We start from the raw sequence: 22,162 nt of genomic DNA, 5'->3' as shown, positions 1-22,162 counted from the left end.
ACAGAAAAATAGTAAAATTGGAACAAGCCAGCGCATCAGGTCCAGGTGGGCACTTCAAAACAGTCATCCTAAATTTGTTTCTTGCTTTGAAATGCTATTTACTCTCTTAAATGCTGCTTAATTTCATGTTGCCAGTCCGCAAAGCAAAATGAAAAGCAAAATCAGGAAGACAGATTGAAGTCATGAGACTGAGCTAAAATCACCACCTTTGTAAAGGTTTAGCACACGTTTGGGGAATTGGGCCTTTTCTGGTGCCGTTCCTTTTGTCACGCTTAGCGCAGCGGCACGCGCCAGCTCCCGCTACCAGCCCTCCCGGGCGGCAGGCAGATCACTTCGGCATCGCAGCCGACGCTCCCGCTCCGCGTCCGGGGTCAGCCCGGCCCGGGGGCTCGCTGAGGCCTTGCCGGGGGCTTCCTTCCTCTCGGGCGGCCAAGGCACCATCTTCCCTCCCCGCCCCGCGCCCTCCTCGGCGGGAAGGGCGTAGCCCCGGCGCCCGGGATCCCAGCGGCGGGAGCCGTCACTCGGGCTGCCTCGGGCGCTATCCCGCCGAGACGGGATTATCCCAGCGCTGCCTTTTGTCCTGCCAGCGATCAGTCAGCGCGGCAGGATCAGCTCGGAAGGGATGTGCCCTGCCTCGGGCAGCCCGCGCGGGGACTGAGGCGCGGGCCAGGCCGGCGCGGGGCACCGCGGCAGGGCGGACGCGGGACGCCGACGCGAGGCCGCGGCTCCCCTCAGCGCGCCGCTCGCCTCAGCGCGCCGCTCCCCGCGCGCGCCCGCGCCGCGCCGCGCCGCCCCTCCCCCCGCGCCAGCCGCGGCCCGCTCCGCGCCTGCGCGGGGCGGTGTCGCCCGAGCGCCGCTGCCGCCCGGCGCCGCCGCCATTTTGGTGCTCGGCTGCGAGAGGGGAGGGAACCGGCCGGAGAAAGCGGGAGCCGAGCGCTTCTGCCGCCCCCCACCCCCACCCCCCCCCGGCGCCGCAGCGGGCTCCCCTCGCCGCCCGCCCTGGTCGGCCGCCGCCCGCCCAGCCGGGCCCGCCGCAGGCCTGCGAGCGAGGCGGGAAGGATGCCCCGCACGCCCCGCCGCTGAGCGAGACTCGGGGCCGCGACCGCCGCGCCGCGCCTGGCCGCTCCGCCCCGCCCCGGCCGCTGCTCGGGCTCCGCCGGCCCCGGGCTGCCCTCGGCCCCTCCCGCCGCCTCCCTGTCGCCGGTGGGCACCGGCCGCCGCCTCCTAGCCCGCCGCCCGCTCCGCCTCCCTGCCCAGGCCTTCCCTCGGCCGGCTCCCTTCCTGCGCCTGGGCCTCCGGGCTTCGCCCGCCTTGCCCCGCTCCCTTCCCCGCCCGGAGCCATGTCCTCCGCCGCTCGCTTCGATTCCTCGGACCGCTCCAGCTGGTACGTGGGCCCGGTGTCGCGGGCGGAGGCGCAGACGCGGCTGCAAGGGCAGCGGCACGGCATGTTCCTGGTGCGGGACTCGTCCACCTGCCCGGGGGACTACGTGCTCTCGGTGTCGGAGAACTCCCGCGTTTCCCACTACATCATTAACTCCCTGCCCAACCGCCGCTTCAAGATCGGCGACCAGGAGTTCGAGCACCTGCCCGCCCTGCTGGAGTTCTACAAGATCCACTACCTGGACACCACCACGCTCATCGAGCCGGCGCCCAGGTGAGTGGGGCCGCGCCGCGCCGCGCCCGGGGAGCGGCCCTCGGCGCTGCTCCTCCAGGTGCCTCCTCCGCGGTAGTAACGCGCGTCCTCACCGAGCCTGCGGGCAGCGGTACCGCGCACCGCTTCACCCCGCTGCAACTGCCTTGCGATGGGTGCGGCCTCGCTTTGTGTCAGCCTCGTGTCGCGGCGTCGCCCTCCCTTTCCCCGGGTGGCTGAGGACCTGGGTCGCAGCTCGGTGGTGGAGACACCACCTCCGAGCTGCGCGCCTCTGTCTGCAGAAGGGACCTTTTGGGGACAGAAAAAGGCCTTTACTCTACTAGACTGTGCCACCCAGTTAAGTTAGTTCTGATGCATTCTAGGACGGCGTTTCCTGAACTTCTGGAATTCACATCCCCCAAAGAATGGAAATCATTAATAATTCCATTTAGTATCGACACTGAATGTCTGTATCCGCATAGTGCATGCACTACACCAAGAAATGCTGTGCTAAGAGGATGGGAAAATATGACATAGCTATGAGCTCATTCTTTGTCCCATTCCCAATATGGGACATACCTGCTGCTTGCATCACTAAACTATTTTAGATTTACTGATAAGCTTGTTCTTTACTTTCGGTTTATAAAACCTTTCCCTGTATCTTATTTCAAAGCTTTTCAGCTTCCTGTATAGCATAGAGTGAAAATAAAAGCTAGATAAATACCAATACACACACACAAAAAATATAGTTCGCTACTAAATTCAGCAGTTTAAGATGTTCCTATCATTTACAGATTAACTAAGTTATTAAAAAAATCAGCTTTTTAATCATTATTTAAGTTTGGCTTTAAGCATGGGAATGTTCTTACAAAGGTCAGTAATGTCAGAAGTTGACAATATCTTGTCAAATGGTCAGATGGTCAAAAAAACATCTTTCAGCAGAGCTGTCAAGTGATGCAAGAGATGTGACAAGTCACTAGCTTCTAGAACTCTTAAAGTTCCTACAAAATCTGCACATTTGTGCTTTGGCTAGAAAAATGGTAAGTGAAGAATTTATTCATCTTTCACAATTGCAGGGAGACTTAAATGGAGCTGCCCAGCATTACATGCATGTTTAAACTTTTGGATGGTTGGAAGGAAAAAAAAATACTTTGAAGCAATCCTTATGCTTATCTCAATTTTTGCCTGAATATGGCTGGGCTTTTCTGAAAATAAGAACCTGTTCATAGTCATGTAAGACAGTAACTTCTTTTGCTTTCTCAACCCACTGAAAACTTCATGTCACTTAGCTGAACCCAACATGCTCACTTCCTATTTAGGCTCTTGTGTCAAACGCATGAACATTTCAGAACTACATCATTTCAAGCTTTTGACTGCATGTAGGAACTGGTGGTCGTTCTCCTATCATACAGAGACAAATTTGGGACCTTGCCTACTGTGGACTGATAACCTTCTTAAAAAGAGCTACTAATGGGATTCATTAGATGGTTTTGTTCATAGCATAACTTTTGTTTAAAACTCTTTTAGAAAAAAAATGACATAGTTGGTTTAAAATTCTGGTTAAAGGAGATTTCCTGCTTACAAGAGAGAATGAAAGGTAGCATTTCATAATTTGGGGGGGGGGTGTTTGTTTTTTTGAAAGGTTCTGAACTAGACTTAGGAGGGGGTAGGTGAATGCATCAAAACAGTTATTGCTATTTCTTCTTTATAAAAATTTTGTCTCCCCCCCACCGAAGGAAAATACCTTATCCAAGTATTTGCATTCTTGAAGGCTTTTTTTTTTTTAACTCTTCATACTGTCATTTATGGTATTAATTTTCACGACAGGATTTAACAAGTTTGTGTATAACAACTTTAGCTGCAGGAGATGACATTTTATGCTTACAAAACAGTTGGAAACTATGCAAGTTTTCTGTTTGTTCTGTGGCAGTAGTGAGTTTTGACCAACATTGCAGATGTGCTTTAGGTCTTGCTTGAGCTGAGTGACTGCTCTCTAAAATCATGTTTACCCCCCCACACACACTTTGGCTTCTGCAGGGTACCTTAAAGAAGCAAACTATACTTCTGTTTGAGGTTTCTGGATTTTTTTTTTTAATTGACATCTAACTTCCAGTCTATTTTGCAAGTAGCAGAAAAAATTTGAATTAGGCTAATTACATGCATTCTTGCTGTTATAACTTAGATAACTTTATATGGGCAAAAGCAGATATACTTTGAAGATAATTATAAATATTATGGTAAAAAGATTGCAGTGGAAATAGTTTCATTTGATGAGCAATCATACATTCTCACAGTGAAGTGACACTACTGTACAGATCATAGGCAAAGTGATATGAATAAAATAAAGGTCATATTGAGGTGAATAAAACAAAGGATTTTTTTTTTTAAAAAAACACTTCTTACTCTGGCCTTAGCAGTGGGTGCAATATTTTGTTTGCTATGAAAATATCACTTTTAGGTTCCTGAGTATTTACATACATAGTAAATGCATTTGAAACAAGAATTATTTTTCTGTTAAAATATAACAGCCCTTTGAGAGATTAAATTCTATGAATAAGATTAGGAACTGAATTCAGTGTTACCATCTAGATTTTTTTGGAGAGTTGAGGTGGGGGAAAGTACCTTCTCCAGAAAACACAGATCTGCCCATCTCCTTTGTTACAGAAATCGGTTTCCAATATTTTTAGCATGCCTGACTGTGTCCCTAAAATTCTGCATATAAACTGTAGCGTGCTTTTTTTTGTTACTATTTTAAACAAAGGTACAGAATTACCTATAGCATCAAAGACAACACTGGACTTCTAAGTGTTAGAAACCTGAACTAGTACTTCTGTCATACCCTTCTCTAGCTTTTGCTCCTTTTTCCACTGTTTTCCCTCAAGCTTGGCATTTACAGTTACTGAATTCATAAGTGGAGAAATGGATGGTGGAGTTAAACAAAAAAACAAACAAGAAACCCTGAGAGGACTATTTAGCTCTCAGAATGTTGCCTCTCCTCCCCAAAAGGTCACTCAAGTTTGTTCCATTTATTTTCTATATATGTGAACATGAATGATTTTCCTTTAATGGGTATTCTGCTGTTAAAAGCTAGTAGTTACTGGAAATACGAAACAGTAGCTATTGATTAATACCATTTTTTTTTAAAAAAAATTCAGGTATCCAAGTCCACTCATAGGATCTGCAACTGCTCCTACTATGTCCACTGCAGAAGAAAATGTGGAATATGTTCGGACTCTCTATGACTTTCCTGGAAATGATGCAGAGGATCTTCCATTTAAAAAGGGTGAGATCCTGGTAATTGTAGAGAAGCCTGAAGAACAGTGGTGGAGTGCCAGAAACAAGGATGGTCGGATTGGGATGATTCCTGTTCCTTATGTAGAAAAGCTAGTCAGATCTTCTCTTGGGAAGCATGGAAACAGGAATTCCAACAGTTACGGTATTCCAGAACCTGCCCATGCTTATGCTCAGCCTCAGACCACAAGTCCCCTTCCCTCAGTATCCAGCACACCTGGAGCAGTGATCAATCCTCTGCCATCAACGCAGAATGGACCAGTCTATGCCAAAGCTATCCAAAAAAGAGTACCCTGTGCTTATGACAAGACTGCGCTTGCGCTAGAGGTAAGTTCCACCCCCCCACACACAAGCCTCATGATTTACAGTTGTGCCTTATAAAATAAGAAATTAAAGTAATTATCACCATCTTAGCTGGTGTGGATGACTTCATATGGAGTCTGCTTATGCATGTAAAGGGACTAAGAAGTTCTGCTACATTCTGAGGAAAGATCAACACAAAAATTGCTTCATCTATACCACTTCCTATAGAAAAGTGTCCAAATTACTTAAAAACCTATACTTAAATCATCTTATTTTCTTGCCTGTTAAGTAGTGTTAATATGCTGCAGAGGTAGTGAGTAGAATGTATACCTTCTGCTGGGGAAGTAAAAGCTAGTTAAAGGATGACTGCTTCTGCATCTAATCTTGAGGAAGGAAAAGTATATTTAATCATTGCAGTATTTCAGGTTGAAAACTGTCAGTAGCATCCCTCAATAAAAGGTAAGGACTGCTGGTAAGCATACTATCTTTCGCTTGATCTTGAAGTGGAATATGAGATGCATGTAATTGTCTGGTGCCAACAGCTGAAATCTGGGCATGTCAGAAATATAAACAAGCAGGGAGAAAAAATATTCAGAAGTTCTGTAATCCCATTTACTTTGTATTTCAAATATGAAACTTGAGAAACTAAAAACTAAATTAGAGTTTTTTTCCAAGATGAAGGGCTGCAGTGTAGCCTATGTTGAGCCTTTAATAACTTTCTGTGCTTACAAACACACTTGTTTTCTTTTTACTAGGGATGCATTAAAAGTCTTAAAAAGCTTCATTCTTTAAACAGTTAAGAATTCATATTACAATTCTAGTTAAACTGGCATTAAAGACCAATTGGAGCATGTTCATAAAGATATATCTAGAACATTGAGACTATTATTTTAATATTTAGATTATACCCAAGGCTGATGAAGCCATACTTCAAGAACGTCTCACTTGGAACAGCACTATTCATTATTGTTCTCAAACATGAAGTTTGAATGTGCTAAAAGACTTCAAAGCAGCAAATGCAAGGAAGCAAGCAAAGATGCTACACTTTAGCAAGTAAAGTAATAGTGGTTTTAAAAATACTTTGAACTTTTCCTGTTGCTTTTGCTCAGTTAGTTTGCAAGTTAAAGCTCTTATCTATAGGTAATACTTTTGACTAAAGTTTGAAAGGTTATATGAACTTGCAGTTATTTGTAAGAGTTGCCCTCAGTCCTGCCCCTCCCCCCCGATTTGTAATCCCCCCCCCTACAGCTGATTATTCTTATAAGGTTAAAAGTTAAAAATACATCACAGGCTTTTTCTTGGATCTTACAAAAGCTAGTAGCCTGTTACTTGTGAACAGTCATCATAGGGGAAAGTGTAAATACAATGCCAAGTGCACTGTACAGAAGATTCCTGCCAAAACTATTTATGCTTCTGAAAACTGAACAAGTGTTTGATTTTGTTGTGGTATTAATGTGTCATGGAATTATTTCAGAGAGCTTGCTTTGCTGCAGAGTAGCAGGATTCTTGGAGGAATGACCCTTACAAGTCCTTTTTCTAGCTTGTTATTTAGTAACCTAGTTAATTCCGTCACTTTAGCTACCCTAGTATACTTGTAATATTAACTCTCCTCAACGTGCAGAACTGAATTGTTTCGAAACTTTAAGTTACTGAAATTTCTCATCTTTTTTCCCCCTTCCACTGAATTTCTCATTGCTTTTTACCCCATGACTTTGTGTCTCCCACCACTGCTATATTTTGTCCATGTAGCCTATTTTCCTCACAGATTACCTTGGTCACACTGTGGTTTCTCGAGAGGCTTCAGAAATAGTGTTCAGGGAAGTGATCTACCTTCTGTTAAATAGCTGGTTACAAATTCTGTATACCCATCCATGCATAGAGAACTTTAGCAACCTCATTATAGTAACACTTTTTTTGGTTCTCTCTGCTGTTCTTGAAGAATCTCACCTTCTTTTCATGATCTTCATTCTGCTTGCAGAACACTTGCTGGGTCCCCAGTGATGTATTAATCCCAAACTTGTCAGGGCTCTACATGTCACTAAGCCTCAACCATTTCAGGTCACATCAGCATTTTTGAAAACAGAGTTCACTTAGACTAGAAACTTACTTTTGTAAGAGCACTGAAAGCAGCTAGTGGCAAGAAAAGAACAACCTTTTGGAATGTTTGGGGGAAGAAAGCTAATGGTGCTCTTTCAGAATAATTGCATTTCACAGTACTCTGCATCAGTACATGTTTACTCTAAATCGGTGTTTAACTAGTACCAATAGAAAATCTTATTGATATAATCTAATTACACAATGATTGATTGTGTAATTCCACTTAAACTGATAATATGAAAACAATTTATCTGTTCACTGGCTTTAGCTTTATAGGGTCAGCACACAAACAGTACTTAAGATTAGAATATCGTCTGCTGTAAATAAATCTGTTGCATAGTAATCTGCTTGACTTCCTTTTAAGTGGAGAAATGTTACTCACTGGTGTTCAGCTTGAAAATGGGACAAACTCTTTGCTTGCAAGTCCAGTTTTTCTATCTCACATAATTGTTCAAGAAAAATAAAGATTCATAGCATATTACAAAGAGGTTTGTTTTGTATGGAAAGTGTAATTCAATTATAAAACAAGTTTTTTCAAATGGAAAAAGTAACTTGTCAAAAGTGAGTATTCTGTTGAAAAACTTTGTCAGCATCTCTGGGGGTGGATAATGACTGAATATTTAATTTTGAAATAGCATTTAAAATGTGACTGTTTAAGGACAAAGAATAAAAGAGTGACTGCAGATTTCCTGTAAGGATACTATCAAATCATTCTTAGGTTTTGGGACTTAGTGGGCCAAAATTATTTAGCATTTAGTTATATTACTGAAGTGGCTAAAGTCTAGGTGTTGATTGGGTGTTGCTGCATTAGGTGCTGTATGTTTATTGAGAATTTAGAGTAATCTGTTTATAGGTCAAAATATAAATTTTAGTTATCTCAAAGAGTATACAGTTTTAGTGATTTATCCTATATGGCAGTTGTTATAAATGGAGGTATCTCCCTGCATCAATGAACAATTAAGTAAAGCCTATGCTAAGTTAATTGTATTACTAAGATTTATATTACTGTTGTCAATTGACTTAAATTATCTTGGCAGTTCAGGTTTTATGTTTTTTAATAAACTGATTAAATTCTGCAGTTTCTCATTGCAACTTTACTAAGTTGTTACTAACATGCAATATTTTCAAGGGTACTGGACAAAAACCTCAAATCTGTTTTTTCAATCATTTGCCTCTAGCCAAGAGGCTAAAAGCTTCCTTCCTTTTTAGTGCCATAGAGGAAGGAATATGAAAGACAGGAATACAGGACACTATTTATTGGGACTCTCATTACAGGGTTATGTTCTGCTGTTCTTCGGTCCTTTTCTTTGGAAAAACTACGAGGGAACTCCTATGTTCAAAGGTTATAAGGGATACCTAGTGCTTCAAGAAAGTGATTAAATTTAAGAGCAGAGATTCCTTGGCACTGTTGCTATGCTACAAAGTGAAGTCTACCTGCAAATTTCTCAATAATTCTGTAGTTCTGTAGCCAGCCTTTTGAATACAGTATGCTTATGAAGCCTCGCAGAAAAACCATTATTTAAATGCATGACAGAATGGTTCTTATGTATACACTCAAAGCACTGTAATAGCAGTATCATAGACCATTTTGAAGGCAGTAGTAGTCCTGGAGTCCATCTCCAAACATGACATGACAGGATTTCAGAGATTTGTATTAGGAAAGTTAGAATTCTATTTAAACAATCTTAATTCTCTATTTTTATTAATAGAGCATCATTGCATTTTTACAGCAAGGCCATAATGGTAATGGCTCTTTCAAGACTATACCAGTGTTATAGTAATAAGTAGCTTCTTTATGCTGTTATGTTGTATCAAACGTGCACTTGTGTTTGTTTGTTAGTATGGATTCAATGTGTCACTGAAAAGTTTGGGCAAAATAAATATCCACTTACCATAATTATATAACGTATTTCTCTTGAGCTTGTTGCAATTAGGTTACAATTAACTTTCTTCTTTTCAAAAGAAAGTCGAGACAAGTAGGGCAAAGTGTGCTAGAAGCAGAAATCTCTTAAGAATTTAGACTACTTTTTCACTAGACAAAGAGCATTGCGCTTTTCTTAAATCAAGAAAATATAGCGTTGCTGTGTTAGATATTAAAATGCATCAGAACCACATGATTAATATTTTGTTTAAAATCTAGACCATGTGTTGTATAGCTTCAAGTGTTGGTAATGGAGTTCTAGATCTGATAACTATTGAATTGAAAATGGTGCTGATAGCAGGATTCCTGTATCCACGCTCTGATGTGCATCAACTTTTCAGTATGCTCCCTCTCGAAAATGCAGCAGACAATTACTCTGGAGACTTTTCTGTTTGTGATCTTTTCTGTGATTTCCTTTCCTAGTCAACTTAAGTTATTTATGGTCCACAGCATGATAACGTTCAGTGCCTCACAATTTAACATACGTTCACCCTCAATTCTGTTTGCAGAGTTTGTTTTCAAAAGAAACTGAAGCACTAGGGCTTACTGAAGTTGCTAGAAATCTGTGCCAGAACAAGAAACAGTCCAGGCATCAAGTTTTGACTATTTGTCTTATTAATTAATCATTCTTTCTTTATATGTAATGTGGGTAACCTAGACAAGATCCTGTGCTGCAGAGAGATTTAGTATGGCTTAAGAATGGTTATCTGTGTTAAGTTTTCAGTGCTCTAGATTCTGTGTAATCCTGATAGCATGGCTAGCAGGAAGAGACAGGCTACCATAGCTCATGGAAAAGCTGCACTGTTTCTGTGGTGCTGCAACCCCAATTCTGGGGATTGACCTAGCTGTACTTGAACTGCAAACCTCGATAGTTTTTTCTCTGTTCTTGGATGAGGCTGGATTAATTAGGTCTTTAGTGCTTTTATGCTGCTCTTTTACCTGCTTTGGTGTCTCAAGAGTAGTTGAAAGTCTTTCATCTGGTCTGTTGAATGGCTTGATCGTCTGGTTTGGGCATCAAACTACTATTCTGGCACATAGCATGAAAATAGAGGTATTTTACAGCTGAACAAAACTATTTTGTAAGCCTTTTGGTTTCTTTAAACTACCAATAGCTAAACACCCGCTACTTCAAAATGTCACTTTGTTGTGTTTTCTGTACCACTGAACTCTGCGTCTTTCTTTTGTTGGGCTCAGCCTTTTATCTGTTTAGGACAATTGAACAAAGTAATTTCTTACTGTTGAACCTTGTACTTTATTCTCCACCAGAACAAACAGCTGGTTTGAACAATTACTTGTTTGTTTTTTAGCACTAATGCTGGCATTATGGAAGAAAGTTAGCTGTGATACCAACTAGAATTACGGACTGATGTTCAACTCCCTATGAATTCCAAATAGCTATATGATGATCTCCTGAGGTCCCTTCCAACCTTACTGATTCTGTATGGTTTCTATACCTATTGACCAGGGGGATGATTTAGAGTTCTAATGCATTTTTATCTCCTTGATCTTGTTATAGAGCTCAATAAACCATAGAACTATTCAACAACAATTGTTGTTGGAATATCTGTAAAATTCAAGCAAAATTAATTTACTGTGACTGAGATGGCATGCAGCACACCTCTTTTGCAATGTGTGAATCAGCTTCAGGTAGAAGACAGGTATGGAAGAGTCTAGAGTGAATGAAGTAACCTTTTTGATTGGCATGTTCCACAACTTATGTTTCCCCAGGGTTTTTGAATTCATGCTGTAACAGGGACATTATGAAAGGATGCTATCTAAAAATACATTTTGATGCTATCATTTGGGTGGAGCCAAATGGCTGCATTTCAGAAGAATTACTCATTTCAACAGTTAATACTTCCATCCAGTGATGCTGGCATGACATGCTTTACAAGTGAATTAACTTATCCAAGAGATGCTGAGACTAAGGAAACATTATGCTAATTCACAGATAAGGACCATGAGCTGTCCAGAGTCATACAGGAAGTCTGTGGCAGAGATGAGAATAGAACCAGGTCTTCTGACTGTGTCCTGTGCCTAATCATAAGACAGTCCTCTTCTGACTGCCTTGAAGTATTCTCTGAAAAAAATAGTGTGCTAAATATTTTTAGTGGAAATCACACCTCAGCCTGATCAAATGGTAGAGGCTTTAGGAAGAATTTATCAAGTATTGCTTGTAGCTAGTATACTGGGGGAAGGAGGGAAATGCACATAGGTTCTTTAAAACACTGTCAAAATACAGGTCTTCAACATGAGATCCAAGACTTACTCTGTCATGACATCATGATAGAGTTTCTTCCTCTTATCTTGTTTCAACACTCTTTCATTAAGTCCCTTCGAGGCAACTGCGCCCTTTTTTTTTTAAACATAGCATAGCACCACTCTTCAAACAACATGCCTAGTTATTGCAAGTCAGTTTACTCTTCCAGTGCTGCCTGTTATATGAAAGTATTTTTTGGGAATCTTGTCTCAGCTAGCACTCCTTAATAGCAAATACTGACTTTTAGCAACTTTGCCTGCTTCGCACTGTAAAGAATATTTTACATTGTTAAGCTGCATAGCAGTTTATTGCAAGATGGTACACTTCTATTGTAAATATTTATTTTCTTCCAGAGGAAAAGACTTCCAAACCTATTCAAGTTTGAGAATTCAGAATCAAATTGAATGACAACTTTCTAGAACTTAAAAAATGAATAATAGATTGATCTCTGCAACACATGAGCAGAATTAATTATCAGGATCTCAAAAGATACCCCAGTGTACTGCAAAGATTATTTTTCCTGCACAAATAAGACTGAAGTGGTTCAGAGTGGACTGGCTTTATGGTGTAATAAAAATACAGTTTTAATTGCTGTGATTTTGGACATGTGCTTTAACTTGAGCCTAAAACCTAGAACTTCGATCAGTCTGCAAGGTTTATTTAAATCTAGCAATGACTATTTATAGCTGTTATTAGCCTTTTCCTAAAGACACGTTTCTTAGGTTCCTGTTTAAGTCTTGTTACTAAATTTTTGTCTAGCCTTTCCATTTTGTGCAACGTCTAACAAGTTGTGCTTTTGATCAAATACACACTTGAAGCATTAAAATTGTTCCAAACGTGGCAATTCTAAATTTCTGTAATGAAGGGGAATAAAACAGTAATAGCAGGGAAAACATTTTGTTTAAATGCCTAATTTCATTGTAGTGTACAGCACAAAGCTTAAATCTCTGGAAAGAATTTCAATTCAATTTTATTTTTGCCAAGAGATAGCATGATGAGCAACTGCCTATGAGTTTATTACAGTATCTTCAATTTCACTTAAGGAGTCTTGCTTGAATGATTTTTCAAAGAATATCTATTGAAATAATGATAACTAATTTAAACAGGCTTCAGATTATCTAGTGACATGCCTTCTGCAAAATATTCTGTGAACTCTATTTTCTTTAGCAGAAAATAAACAGGTCTTATCTAAAAAGACAAGTTTCAGCCTAAGATCCTTGGCCAAAGTCCTTAAACTAGCTGCATCAGTTCTGAACATTAAGAGTATTTAGATAATTTAGACAAATTTTTACACATTGTATCAAGATTAAAAATCTAGTTTTTCATAAATTAGGAAATCAAAGCTATTGTCCTTGGATTTTTACATAACTAGCATTGTAACCTAAAAAATCATCTACAAAGAGCTTTGCTCACTGTAAGGTAGTGTTTAGTTCACTTAGGCAACTCTATTGGTGAGTAAAATCAGCAATTGGAAAATCTGTTTTACTCATTGTACAGGAATATTGTATGTGATCAGATATCTAAGTATATCTTTTGACATCTCTGACATCTAAATTTGTCTTCATGAAAGCTTTGCAAAGTTTCAGTTGGCAGTAGTCAGGACTGAATTTTGCCAGCATAAATAATTTTCTAAATCTGAGTTTTTACTCTTTGATGTTAGTCCTTGTGCCCACTCCTGATGCAACAAGGTTAGACTCCAAGAAATAGGAAGAAGGAGTAGAGAGATCTTACTCAATGCCTTTTTCCCAGTCGTCTCTGACAGATGCTGTCTAATCAGACTCAGTTAAACTGACTCGCTTTAACATTGTGTTGAATAGTCAAGAAATCCCAAGATTTGAGGTTTTGCTGGGCTTTTGAGAAAGCTCGAAATAGAGGAAAGGATGAAATTAGAATTGCATCATTGATTTCTGAAATTTAGAGTGAAACCTTTTGCCATTACACTGGTCTTCATCCTGACCTAAGAAAGTGGAGAGCTTTTTGTAGGCATACAGATGTCTGTCAAACCCCAATTGTACAGAACACTGAAAAACTTGAGAATGGACCTAGCATGGGCAGAAACTTACAGACTTTTGGCTATTGATCATAGGTTGGCTCTTCCTTTGTGAAATTAGTCATTAGTTGTCTATGTTGCTGTTCTAATATTTAATTACCACATAGATGCAATTAAGTAAACAGGAAGGCAAGTGTAAAGTTTGAGAGCTTCTGCAACAGATCACGTGTTCATCTCTTCTGAAGCAGTCAAGTACTAGGAATATTTTACAGAGAAATGGACTGCTTAGGTAATTGTAAACACTACTTGTTATGTTGGATATTCTGCTTCATAAGCTATTCTAGTCTGAATGAAAAACAGGCTTTGAATAATGGAAGAGCAAGCTTCTCACCATCTGGATTGACATTTTTGCTTTGTCAGAGTTGAGCTCTTCTCATCTTTGACCACCAATAGGAAGAGACATGATTATAGTAGGAAAGGCCTGACATGTAATTGCTCCTGTTCCAAATTCTCCAACGGGAAGCAGAGGCAAAAACAGTGAGTACAGCTAGAATCTTAGTATCTAATGGTTAATAAAAATTGTTCAAGTTTGCTTCTGCTGGCTTGGGAAGTGCATCATTTTTAGACAACTACAGAAGTTTCTTAAACAGTGATAATCAGAACTTAGAATTGCCATAAAAATTTATCTGAAAACCTAGTTTTCCTTTTAAAATGCTAATGCTAATTCACTAATGCTGAAACCAGTATGAGTACTGTACTCCTTTGAATGGATACTGTATCTCATTAGCTTTAGCGATGTCAGTTTATACTAACCCAGACATGTTGTATGCTTGCCTGTTGGAGAAAGTGTAGTTCAGTAATTTGTGTGAATGTAAACAAACATTTCAGATTTTCTTTTTGAAAAGTGCAGGCAAAGTTTTAATTTAGCAACAGAATTTTGGTGTTTTAGCTCAATAAAAGTAGCATTTCTTTCCCTTTGAAACTTGGTGGAAAAAAGGGGTTTTTGTTTAAATGCAGTCATGTTTGTTGTTCCTTGTGATTTGATTTGTGTGTGTGTCAGAGATAAGATTCCCATAAGTCGTAACTTTTTTTTTTTTAATTACACAGGTTGGAGATATTGTGAAGGTTACAAGGATGAATATAAACGGTCAGTGGGAAGGAGAAGTCAACGGTCGAAAAGGGCTGTTCCCGTTCACGCATGTCAAAATTATTGACCCTCAAAACCCAGATGAGAATGAATGATTCCCTTAGCCTGATTCACACTGCTGCTTCATTTTCCTGGCTATCATTAGCATTGTTTGAGGTGGGATGATGACTTAATGGCACATTGCTAGCATTGCCCATTTTCCAGCTTGCTGCAGTTTGACAGTTCTTTTAATATACATTTGGAATACATTACAACTGAAGTCACTGCCTGACCTTCATACCATAGTTACATCATCCAGAATATAGTTTCATTTCTAGAACTATATTGGGCCTTAAGCTGGAGAAAACCATACAGATACATAGGAGACAAGTATGGGGTGTGGAGGGGGAAACCCTTTCCTGTTGAGACTTCCATGGACTTACTCTGGCCTACTCAGTAAGAAGAACCCTAATCTTAGATCAAACATAGAACCTGTGCATTACTGTCCAACAAAAAGCAACAACAAAAATGCAATTTTAGGACTGAAGAAGACTTAGTTTTAAGAGAACCTGTCCTAAGGTAGTATATTCAAGATAAGGGTCTCTTAAAGGACAATAATTGAAGCTTATGTATTCTAAGCAGTTGTATTAGAAGCTGCTCTTTTGTGATAACTCTTAAGCTTGTTGTTGACCTTCCTGAAACAGTGTGTGTTAAATGCAAATAACCATTGATTGAGCTGTGTTGAAGCTGAGGCATTTATTTATAAGGAAGCTTAGGAGGAGTTGATACTTACAGCCTGTTTTTGACATACTTAAAGCATTTCTGTTGACTTTGCAAGCACTAACTGTAGAAAGTGAGCTTTAAAGGGAAACACTTAGGCCTGGTCTACACACAGCTCTTCTACAATGTTAAAGCATAGTTTTAGTAAAATAGAACTGGTCATCACCAAGCTGTTGCTTGGCAGAGAGATTGATCAGGTTACCATGGTATGGAGAAGTAGGAAAGGAGTGCTACAGAAGAATTTTATAAATACTGATAAAAATCCTCACATTTAAATATGAAACCTTTTACACCCACTTCTCTGCAGACTCCCTTCTCTATCTGGAGTTTCCTAGAGATGCCAGCCCCAACTTGCTGAAGGCTCCTTTTCAAACACAGTACCTTTTTTCCCAGGGTGTCTCCATGTCTTTTTGCTTCTTCTCTAGCAACACTTTCTTCTTGCTTGCTTGCATCACAAATTCCTTGCATGTTACTGCCCATTTCTCCCCTCCACCCAAAAGGGGGGGGGGGGGGGCTCTGACTTTTATCAGCCCCAGATCCCTCCCACTCCCAGCATCCCCTAAGAATAGGTTAATTGGAGTCAGCTGCCTGGGTTCCCACATGCAGTAAATTTAGGCTCAGGTTGGAGGAGGCCACAAAGGTGTCTGTTATCAATATAGGGTTTTTCACCCTTTTTCTGTACTTAAGGTGTATTCCTGTAATGGTATCTACAGTAGGGATTTACATGGCTGCAGCTGCATGAGTACACTTAAAGCCATGCAGCTTAAGTCCTTAACCTGCATACAGGACATGAAAGCTTAGGTGCAGTGGCATGTTTTGCCTTCTTCTTTAAATGTGTTTTTAGGTGAACTGGAATGCTCTTTTACAAAATTGAACACTGAATTAAGAGAATACATGTATATGCAAAGACTGTAATTACAAAACCTCCCTTTTCAGACATCCTGGTTAAAGAAAAATATCTGTAAAGCAGCTGCCCTGATTATTTCTTTTTTTTTTTTTTTAACTTTTGAAGGCTGCCAGTTAGCAAAATGACAAAAAATACAGATACTTGCAGAATTTTATCATTTGTTATATCAAATCAGATAAAATTTATCATCATAAGTTCCAGCATGTGTTCTTGTTGATTTGGGTCTCTTGATCCTAGTAAAAGTAAGTTGTTCTTAGCTTCATATTGAAGTGCCACGAGATCCTTAAATGGGAGGCACCGAAGAAATGCAAAAATGGCATTTACAAGAGATTTAAAATGCTGTTTTAAAGACAAATTCTGCATTTTGTCTATTAGCTATTTTCTTTAGGGTTGATCAAGTGGCTGACAGTCTATAAGTTCTTGTAGAGCATTTTACTGCCAAATTAACTGTGAAATAGAGTAGTGTTGACTGAAGTGTTTGGTGCTGTAAGAGTAATTCTTGACAATAGGCATTGACAGTTTGTCTTGCAATGAAAAGCTATGCAGCTATCTTAACAACTAAAGAAAGTCATTCTTATTCCATGCCCCAACTCACCTATAAGTTTACTACATAGATTGTACTACTGAAAGTCATCTTGTGAATACAGAAACTGCACTAAGCTCAGTCTACTGCAGAGAAATCTTATTTCAGACCTGACCTAGTTATAGGCAGCTGTCTTCAGAAGACTGATTGTAGAATTCTTCCTTTGCATATTAAAGTCCATAAGTACTGTGAGATTTGAGATCTTGAACACAGCTTTTGGATTATTTTCAGTAAAATAACTGTCTTGATGCTTTCCCTCATTGAATAGGGTATACACTTTGAATAAGCATTGTTTTATGCTTAAGTTAATGTTTTCATGCTGCAGAAAAGCAAAACATTTTCCTTCAAAACTATGCAAAATTTGTGTGTAGTGGTATCTGATGCAAAGATAAGAATTCTTAAATTTCTGTGAACCTGGTTTTGGGCCACTGATGAGTAATGTTTCTCTGGGTAGCAGAGGTGTGGTTTACTGATGTTACATGTGGTTTAAATGTAGCTTACTGAACAGGCTAAGCTGACTGTAAACTTGCATCAAAAATGTCCTTGCTATTTTACTATAAGACAAGTATTTTCATATAAAGACTGTATTTGATCAGTCTGCGTTTCTCTTTGAAAGACTCTCTGGTTTCTCAATCACTTCTTGCCTGCTTACATATGTGCTGTCTGTTACTTTATGAAGCCTTTTAAATTTGAGTGATAACCTATCAGTGTAAATGTTCCTTGGGAGTATAAAAGGTGTACTTACTATGAAGCATGGGAGTCTATCAAGTGATGGCTTCGATCTATGCACCATTAAGTTGCTCATGCTGTTGAACTAGCAGCTGGTTTAATTACCTGGTGCCACAATAGTTAACTATCATGAAAGGCTTACTGTTTGACTTCCTCCTGTTGTGTACATGTGTAAATATACATTGAAGGCTCTGACCAGTCCGAAAGCTTAAATGAAAACTGTTTTAATCAGTGTCCATCACTGGATAAGCGCTAATTTAATTCATGATTGTTTACAAATTGGGAAAGAATAAACAAAAGGGAATATCCTGTTTGGGTTGGGGCTCTGAAGAGCCTGAGCATTATTTTTGTAAAGGGAGAAACAGCATTCTTTGTGCCATTTCATGTGCCTGTAATATAATTTTTTTATATTATATTAACATCCTGGGAATGAGTGGGCTGCCTTTGTTTTCTAGTCAAGTTTTCAAGCATTTTTCTCAATACCTGCATTTGAAAATGAGACCTGCCTAAAAGACTGCCTTTTGGGACCAGTGAAAGCATTCTTTTATAGTTGTCATTTTCTGTTTACTAGTGTTAAATGAAAATGTGTTTTGGGACAAGGAAACAATTATTGCAGTGAGAAAGGTGGCCTTGTATTTGAGACAGTCTTCACTGTGTAAACTTTAAAACACAATATGTAATTTAAAGACCATAAACTTCAGGCAATAATATTAAGTGTAAGCTTTTAAAGATTATTTTGGGGATCATAGCTTGTTTTATTTTTTGTGCTATAGAATTAACAGTATTAAATGAATTATATTGTTAGAATATATGGAGTGTCTTCTCCTAAGATTAGTGCCTTTTTAATTTCTTACTCCACTTCTTTCATAGAACTGGTCCCAACATCAAGCCACTGTTTTGTTTTTTTTTTCTTTCAGTGCCCTGTTTATACAGTCTAAATAAAACTTGCATCAACTTACAGTATTATTTGTTGTATTTAGTCTTAAAACTTTGCTAATATTAGCAGAGTATTTAAATTCCTACTCTGCCATTATTATAGCCTGCTTTGTTGGTAAATGAGAAGGCTAACTGAAGTTTTTCAGAATCAGTGCAAGAGTTAAGCAGGAGAAAACATTGTCTTCAGACTGAGCAATACTCCCATATTCCATCCGTGTGCCTCTGTTCTCAAACTACTGCTGTGCTTCGGAGGTGTGCATGGGAAAGCTCCGTCTCTGTTTATATGGGTTATTGCTGTTTCCCCCACTGTCATACCCAGTCCTTGAGTACTCTTCCTTTCACTGCCTAGCTCTGCTCCTTTGTAGAGGCTTTTAAAGGCCTCTGTAGAAATCATAACCTTCTTCTACTGTGATAGGGTCAGCTGACTGTGCATATAAGAATTAGTGGTTTATGTATACTGTTACGAATTTATCTTAATTATTGTTTTGAGTAAATAAGGCCTAACTGATGCACATAGAAGAAAATAGAATAACTGGCACTTCAGCCACTGCTGAAGCTGCTGGCATAATGCATTTTAAGTAATTTTACAGTTCTGTAGATCAAAACCAGGTCTGCTTTTCCTTTTTTGCAGTCAGTTTAGATCAAGAACCGCTAACTAGAACTTTTATCTAGTTTTTTTTCAATATTTTGGTATCATTCAGTTAAATCTGTAAAAATACATTGGAACTTGAGATGATCCTATGTAGGAGGAAAACTTAAGAGGAGAATCAGACACTCTTAATTGCTGCAAGCAAGAAGTATAGAAAGCTTGTATTGTTTTTCCAGCCTCTCTTTGTGGGTACAATACAGTCTATAGTGTTTGTCCTCTCTGAAGTCTAGATTTCTATGATACTTTAAATAAAACTATACATAGTGTTGTATGGACAGATTCACATTTGACATGTTACATTTTTTCAGAGAAAACTATTAGTATTTCAGGTACACAAGCAAGTACAGGTAATGTGCATCTAGTAGGTTTGTGAAACCCTTGTTTCAAATTACTTTGCATGCCTTCAGCTTGCTAGCAGAAGATGGAAGAGTTAGCTGTTCACTACAATAGCTTTTTTCATGATATCTTACAGAGCTCTTGCTTTACTAATTATGCTGCAAGAAGCGTCCCCCGCTAACAGCAGCAGTGTTTCCTGCAAAGTAAATTACAACCATGGGTGTATAAACAGCATCACAGAGTTTGTGGTTGGTAAGATGCATGCAACACGAGTGAACCTCGGTGCTGCACATCCTTTCTAATGAAAGGGCAGGCCACGAACCATCAACCGACCGAGAACAGTGGCCTTGACTTGTTTTTGTTCTGGATACTTCCACACTTCCTCCGCTACTGAACTGAAGCTTCTACATACATTTGTATTAAGCAATGGGAGATGAAGCACTTTCATAACCCGAGCGTTTGGGGAAGTTAGTTAGTTATAGCAGTGTTCTTTGCAGGAGTGTTGCCCCTCATTTCTGCCTCAAAATGCATGAGCTGTCAGTAAATGTAGATCAGCGCCCCTAGTGACTCCAAATCTAAATTCCCTCATTTCGTGATATCCTGCACAGGCTAGAAATACCCCATTCTGGCTGTTGAGCTAGGAGTGCGTTGCTTTACTGGGGCAGATTCTGATTATCAGACAGGACAGATAAAAAGCTCGAGCAGGCTGCAGCAACAAGGGCAGAAGGGACTATAATGTGTCTCAGCACGTTGAAGTGCAGGCTGCTTCCTGCCTGGCCTCCCTGCAGCTGACTGGGCCCAATTTCCAGGTGGGCACCACTTCTCCTAACTCGCTTTTGCACAGACTGGCACAGCCAGCTGCTCCCTGCACTCAGGGGTTGTAGCAGGAGGGCCCAACATAGCAGCTACCTACAGCTCCAGCAGTACCCAAGTTTACTCAGCAGAAAGTCAAAGGTAAAGTGCAAGCAAGCAGTAAGTCAAGCTGAGTTTATTGCTGATTATGGACAGCTAGGTTTACCTGTGCACAAAGTTTCACTAGTTTAAATTTAACCACTTAGGTCAATCCAAACAACAAACAGCCTAAGCCTTAGTTTTCAAGGTGCAAGCTAGCTGTGATGAGCAGGGCTTGCCAGTTTGTCACCCTCATTTAATTAATTAATCCAGTGCAATAGAAAACATACATTTAGATGAAACCAAATGTTTGCCTGCTTGAGCTTACACCAACAGAAAAACGTTTAAATGCACTGAAATAAAATATTCTTACAACAAATCACCAGGTCTATTATAACAAGTAAATTTTTAACATGCTTTAGGATGAGTGCAGCTTCCGCACGCAGAAAAGATCCTATGGTCCAGCTTCGCTAATGGTGCTGGCTCACCTTGGCGTGGCTGGAACAGTTTCTGTCCCAGGTGGGTCCTCTGCCTTTTTCTTAGAGGGCCGCTCAGCTGCTTTCGGAGCAGCTGTTGAACCACAAGCTGCTGCTCAGTGTGCTACGGTAAGGCAGTTCCAATTTCAGGTTACCTTAATGCCCAGCGCTGTAAGCTGTGGCAGGCACTGTGCAAACAGCTGAGCCCTCCCGCAGCAAGCACGAGGGCAGCAGGGAAAAGAGCTGCCACAGCTGTCCCAAAGGCGCCGCCTGCTCCGAAATCGGAGCCCTGGGAGCTTGCCTACGAGCAGAAGCTGCACCAATTACTGTAAATCATTAACACGCGCTGTTGTATGCCCCCCTTGAGCCAGGTTAGCGACAGGCTGCTCCAGCCGCGAGCTGGGACACCTCTGTGCACGGACTGAACCCGCAGTGCCCACCACTGGTTTGCAGCCCTAGCGCCCCCAGCCCTCGGGGCTCTGCTCGCAGCCCGGCCCAGCTTTCCAGCAGCTCCCTAAGAATTAAGCTCCCGAAGGCCGGGCGCACCCTCCCGGTGAGACCCGGCTCACCGCGGGAAGAGGCCAGCCGGGCCGCGTCCGAGGCCGGCAGCGCTACCGCGGCTCTCGCCTCAGATAACCCTCCCAGCACCTGCTCGCTTCGTTCCAGGCATCTCGTAACTAGACGCCTCCCGGCACAAGCGATCAGCGCAACCCGCCCCGGCGCAGCAATCAGGAGCCGAGCTATATCTGGGGCGTCCGCAGGGAGCCGGCTCCTGCTTTGCGCCTCCTGGCCGGCCCAGCAAGGGCAGCTCAAAGTCAGCTCTGAAAAAGCCTCCGCTTGAGCTCTTGCCTTTGGTCTAGAAACGGAGCACGAAGCCACCGGAGCGAGCATACTGCTCTGTGATCGTCAGCACCTCTCCGGCGTTTTGCGCTTCCCAACCTGCACAAACCCCCTCCTGCCCCAGGGCGGGAAGAGCTGGCGCTCGCCTTGCGGACGGACGGACGGACGGATGGACAGGAGAGGCAGCGGGGCTGAGCGGTGCCCGGTGGGGCAGCGCCTTGGGCCCGCGGCTCGCCTTCCTCTGGCCGCTCCGCTCCGCTCCGCGGGCAGCCCCAGCGCCCCGGAGCCGGCCCGCAGGCGGGGCGGACGCCGTTTCGAGAGGACGGACGCGCGTGAAGCACAGGAGCCGGCAGAAAGCTCGTGCTCAGCCCGCCAGAGCTCGGCAGCCGTGATCTCCCACGAGAGGCCCGTTCCACG

General features: G+C 41.4%; 1 protein-coding gene across 2 annotated transcripts; it reads left to right on the top strand.

The window, feature by feature from the left end:
- Nucleotides 1-908: 908 nt before the first annotated feature.
- Nucleotides 909-20,811, top strand: CRKL (CRK like proto-oncogene, adaptor protein). Of its 2 annotated transcripts, XR_009960213.1 has the most exons (4): nucleotides 909-1,654; nucleotides 4,786-5,248; nucleotides 6,126-6,277; nucleotides 10,550-10,614. XR_009960213.1 is itself a non-coding variant. In XM_062590535.1 (3 exons), the coding sequence occupies exons 1-3, from the start codon at nucleotides 1,341-1,343 to the stop codon at nucleotides 14,732-14,734; spliced, it is 912 nt and encodes a 303-aa protein (XP_062446519.1). In that variant the 5' UTR covers nucleotides 909-1,340; the 3' UTR covers nucleotides 14,735-20,811. The 2 variants fall into 2 exon arrangements, 1 of the variants encoding a protein (XP_062446519.1); XM_062590535.1 differs by lacking the exons at nucleotides 6,126-6,277; nucleotides 10,550-10,614 and adding an exon at nucleotides 14,600-20,811.
- Nucleotides 20,812-22,162: the final 1,351 nt, after the last annotated feature.

This window comes from Rhea pennata, chromosome 17 (genome assembly GCF_028389875.1).
Source record: "Rhea pennata isolate bPtePen1 chromosome 17, bPtePen1.pri, whole genome shotgun sequence".
Taxonomy (NCBI): domain Eukaryota; kingdom Metazoa; phylum Chordata; class Aves; order Rheiformes; family Rheidae; genus Rhea; species Rhea pennata.
Note: the sequence above shows the minus strand (reverse complement) of the source record. Positions and strands in the feature narration are given on the sequence as shown.

Bases quoted from the DNA above. Each gene is read 5' to 3' on its own strand.
- CRKL (XM_062590535.1), top strand. From the start codon at position 1,341: ATGTCCTCCGCCGCTCGCTTCGATTCCTCGGACCGCTCCAGCTGGTAC. The intron at 1,655-4,785 runs GTGAGTGGGGCC...AAAAAAATTCAG, and splicing joins CTCATCGAGCCGGCGCCCAG to GTATCCAAGTCCACTCATAG. The intron at 5,249-14,599 runs GTAAGTTCCACC...TTAATTACACAG, and splicing joins AGACTGCGCTTGCGCTAGAG to GTTGGAGATATTGTGAAGGT.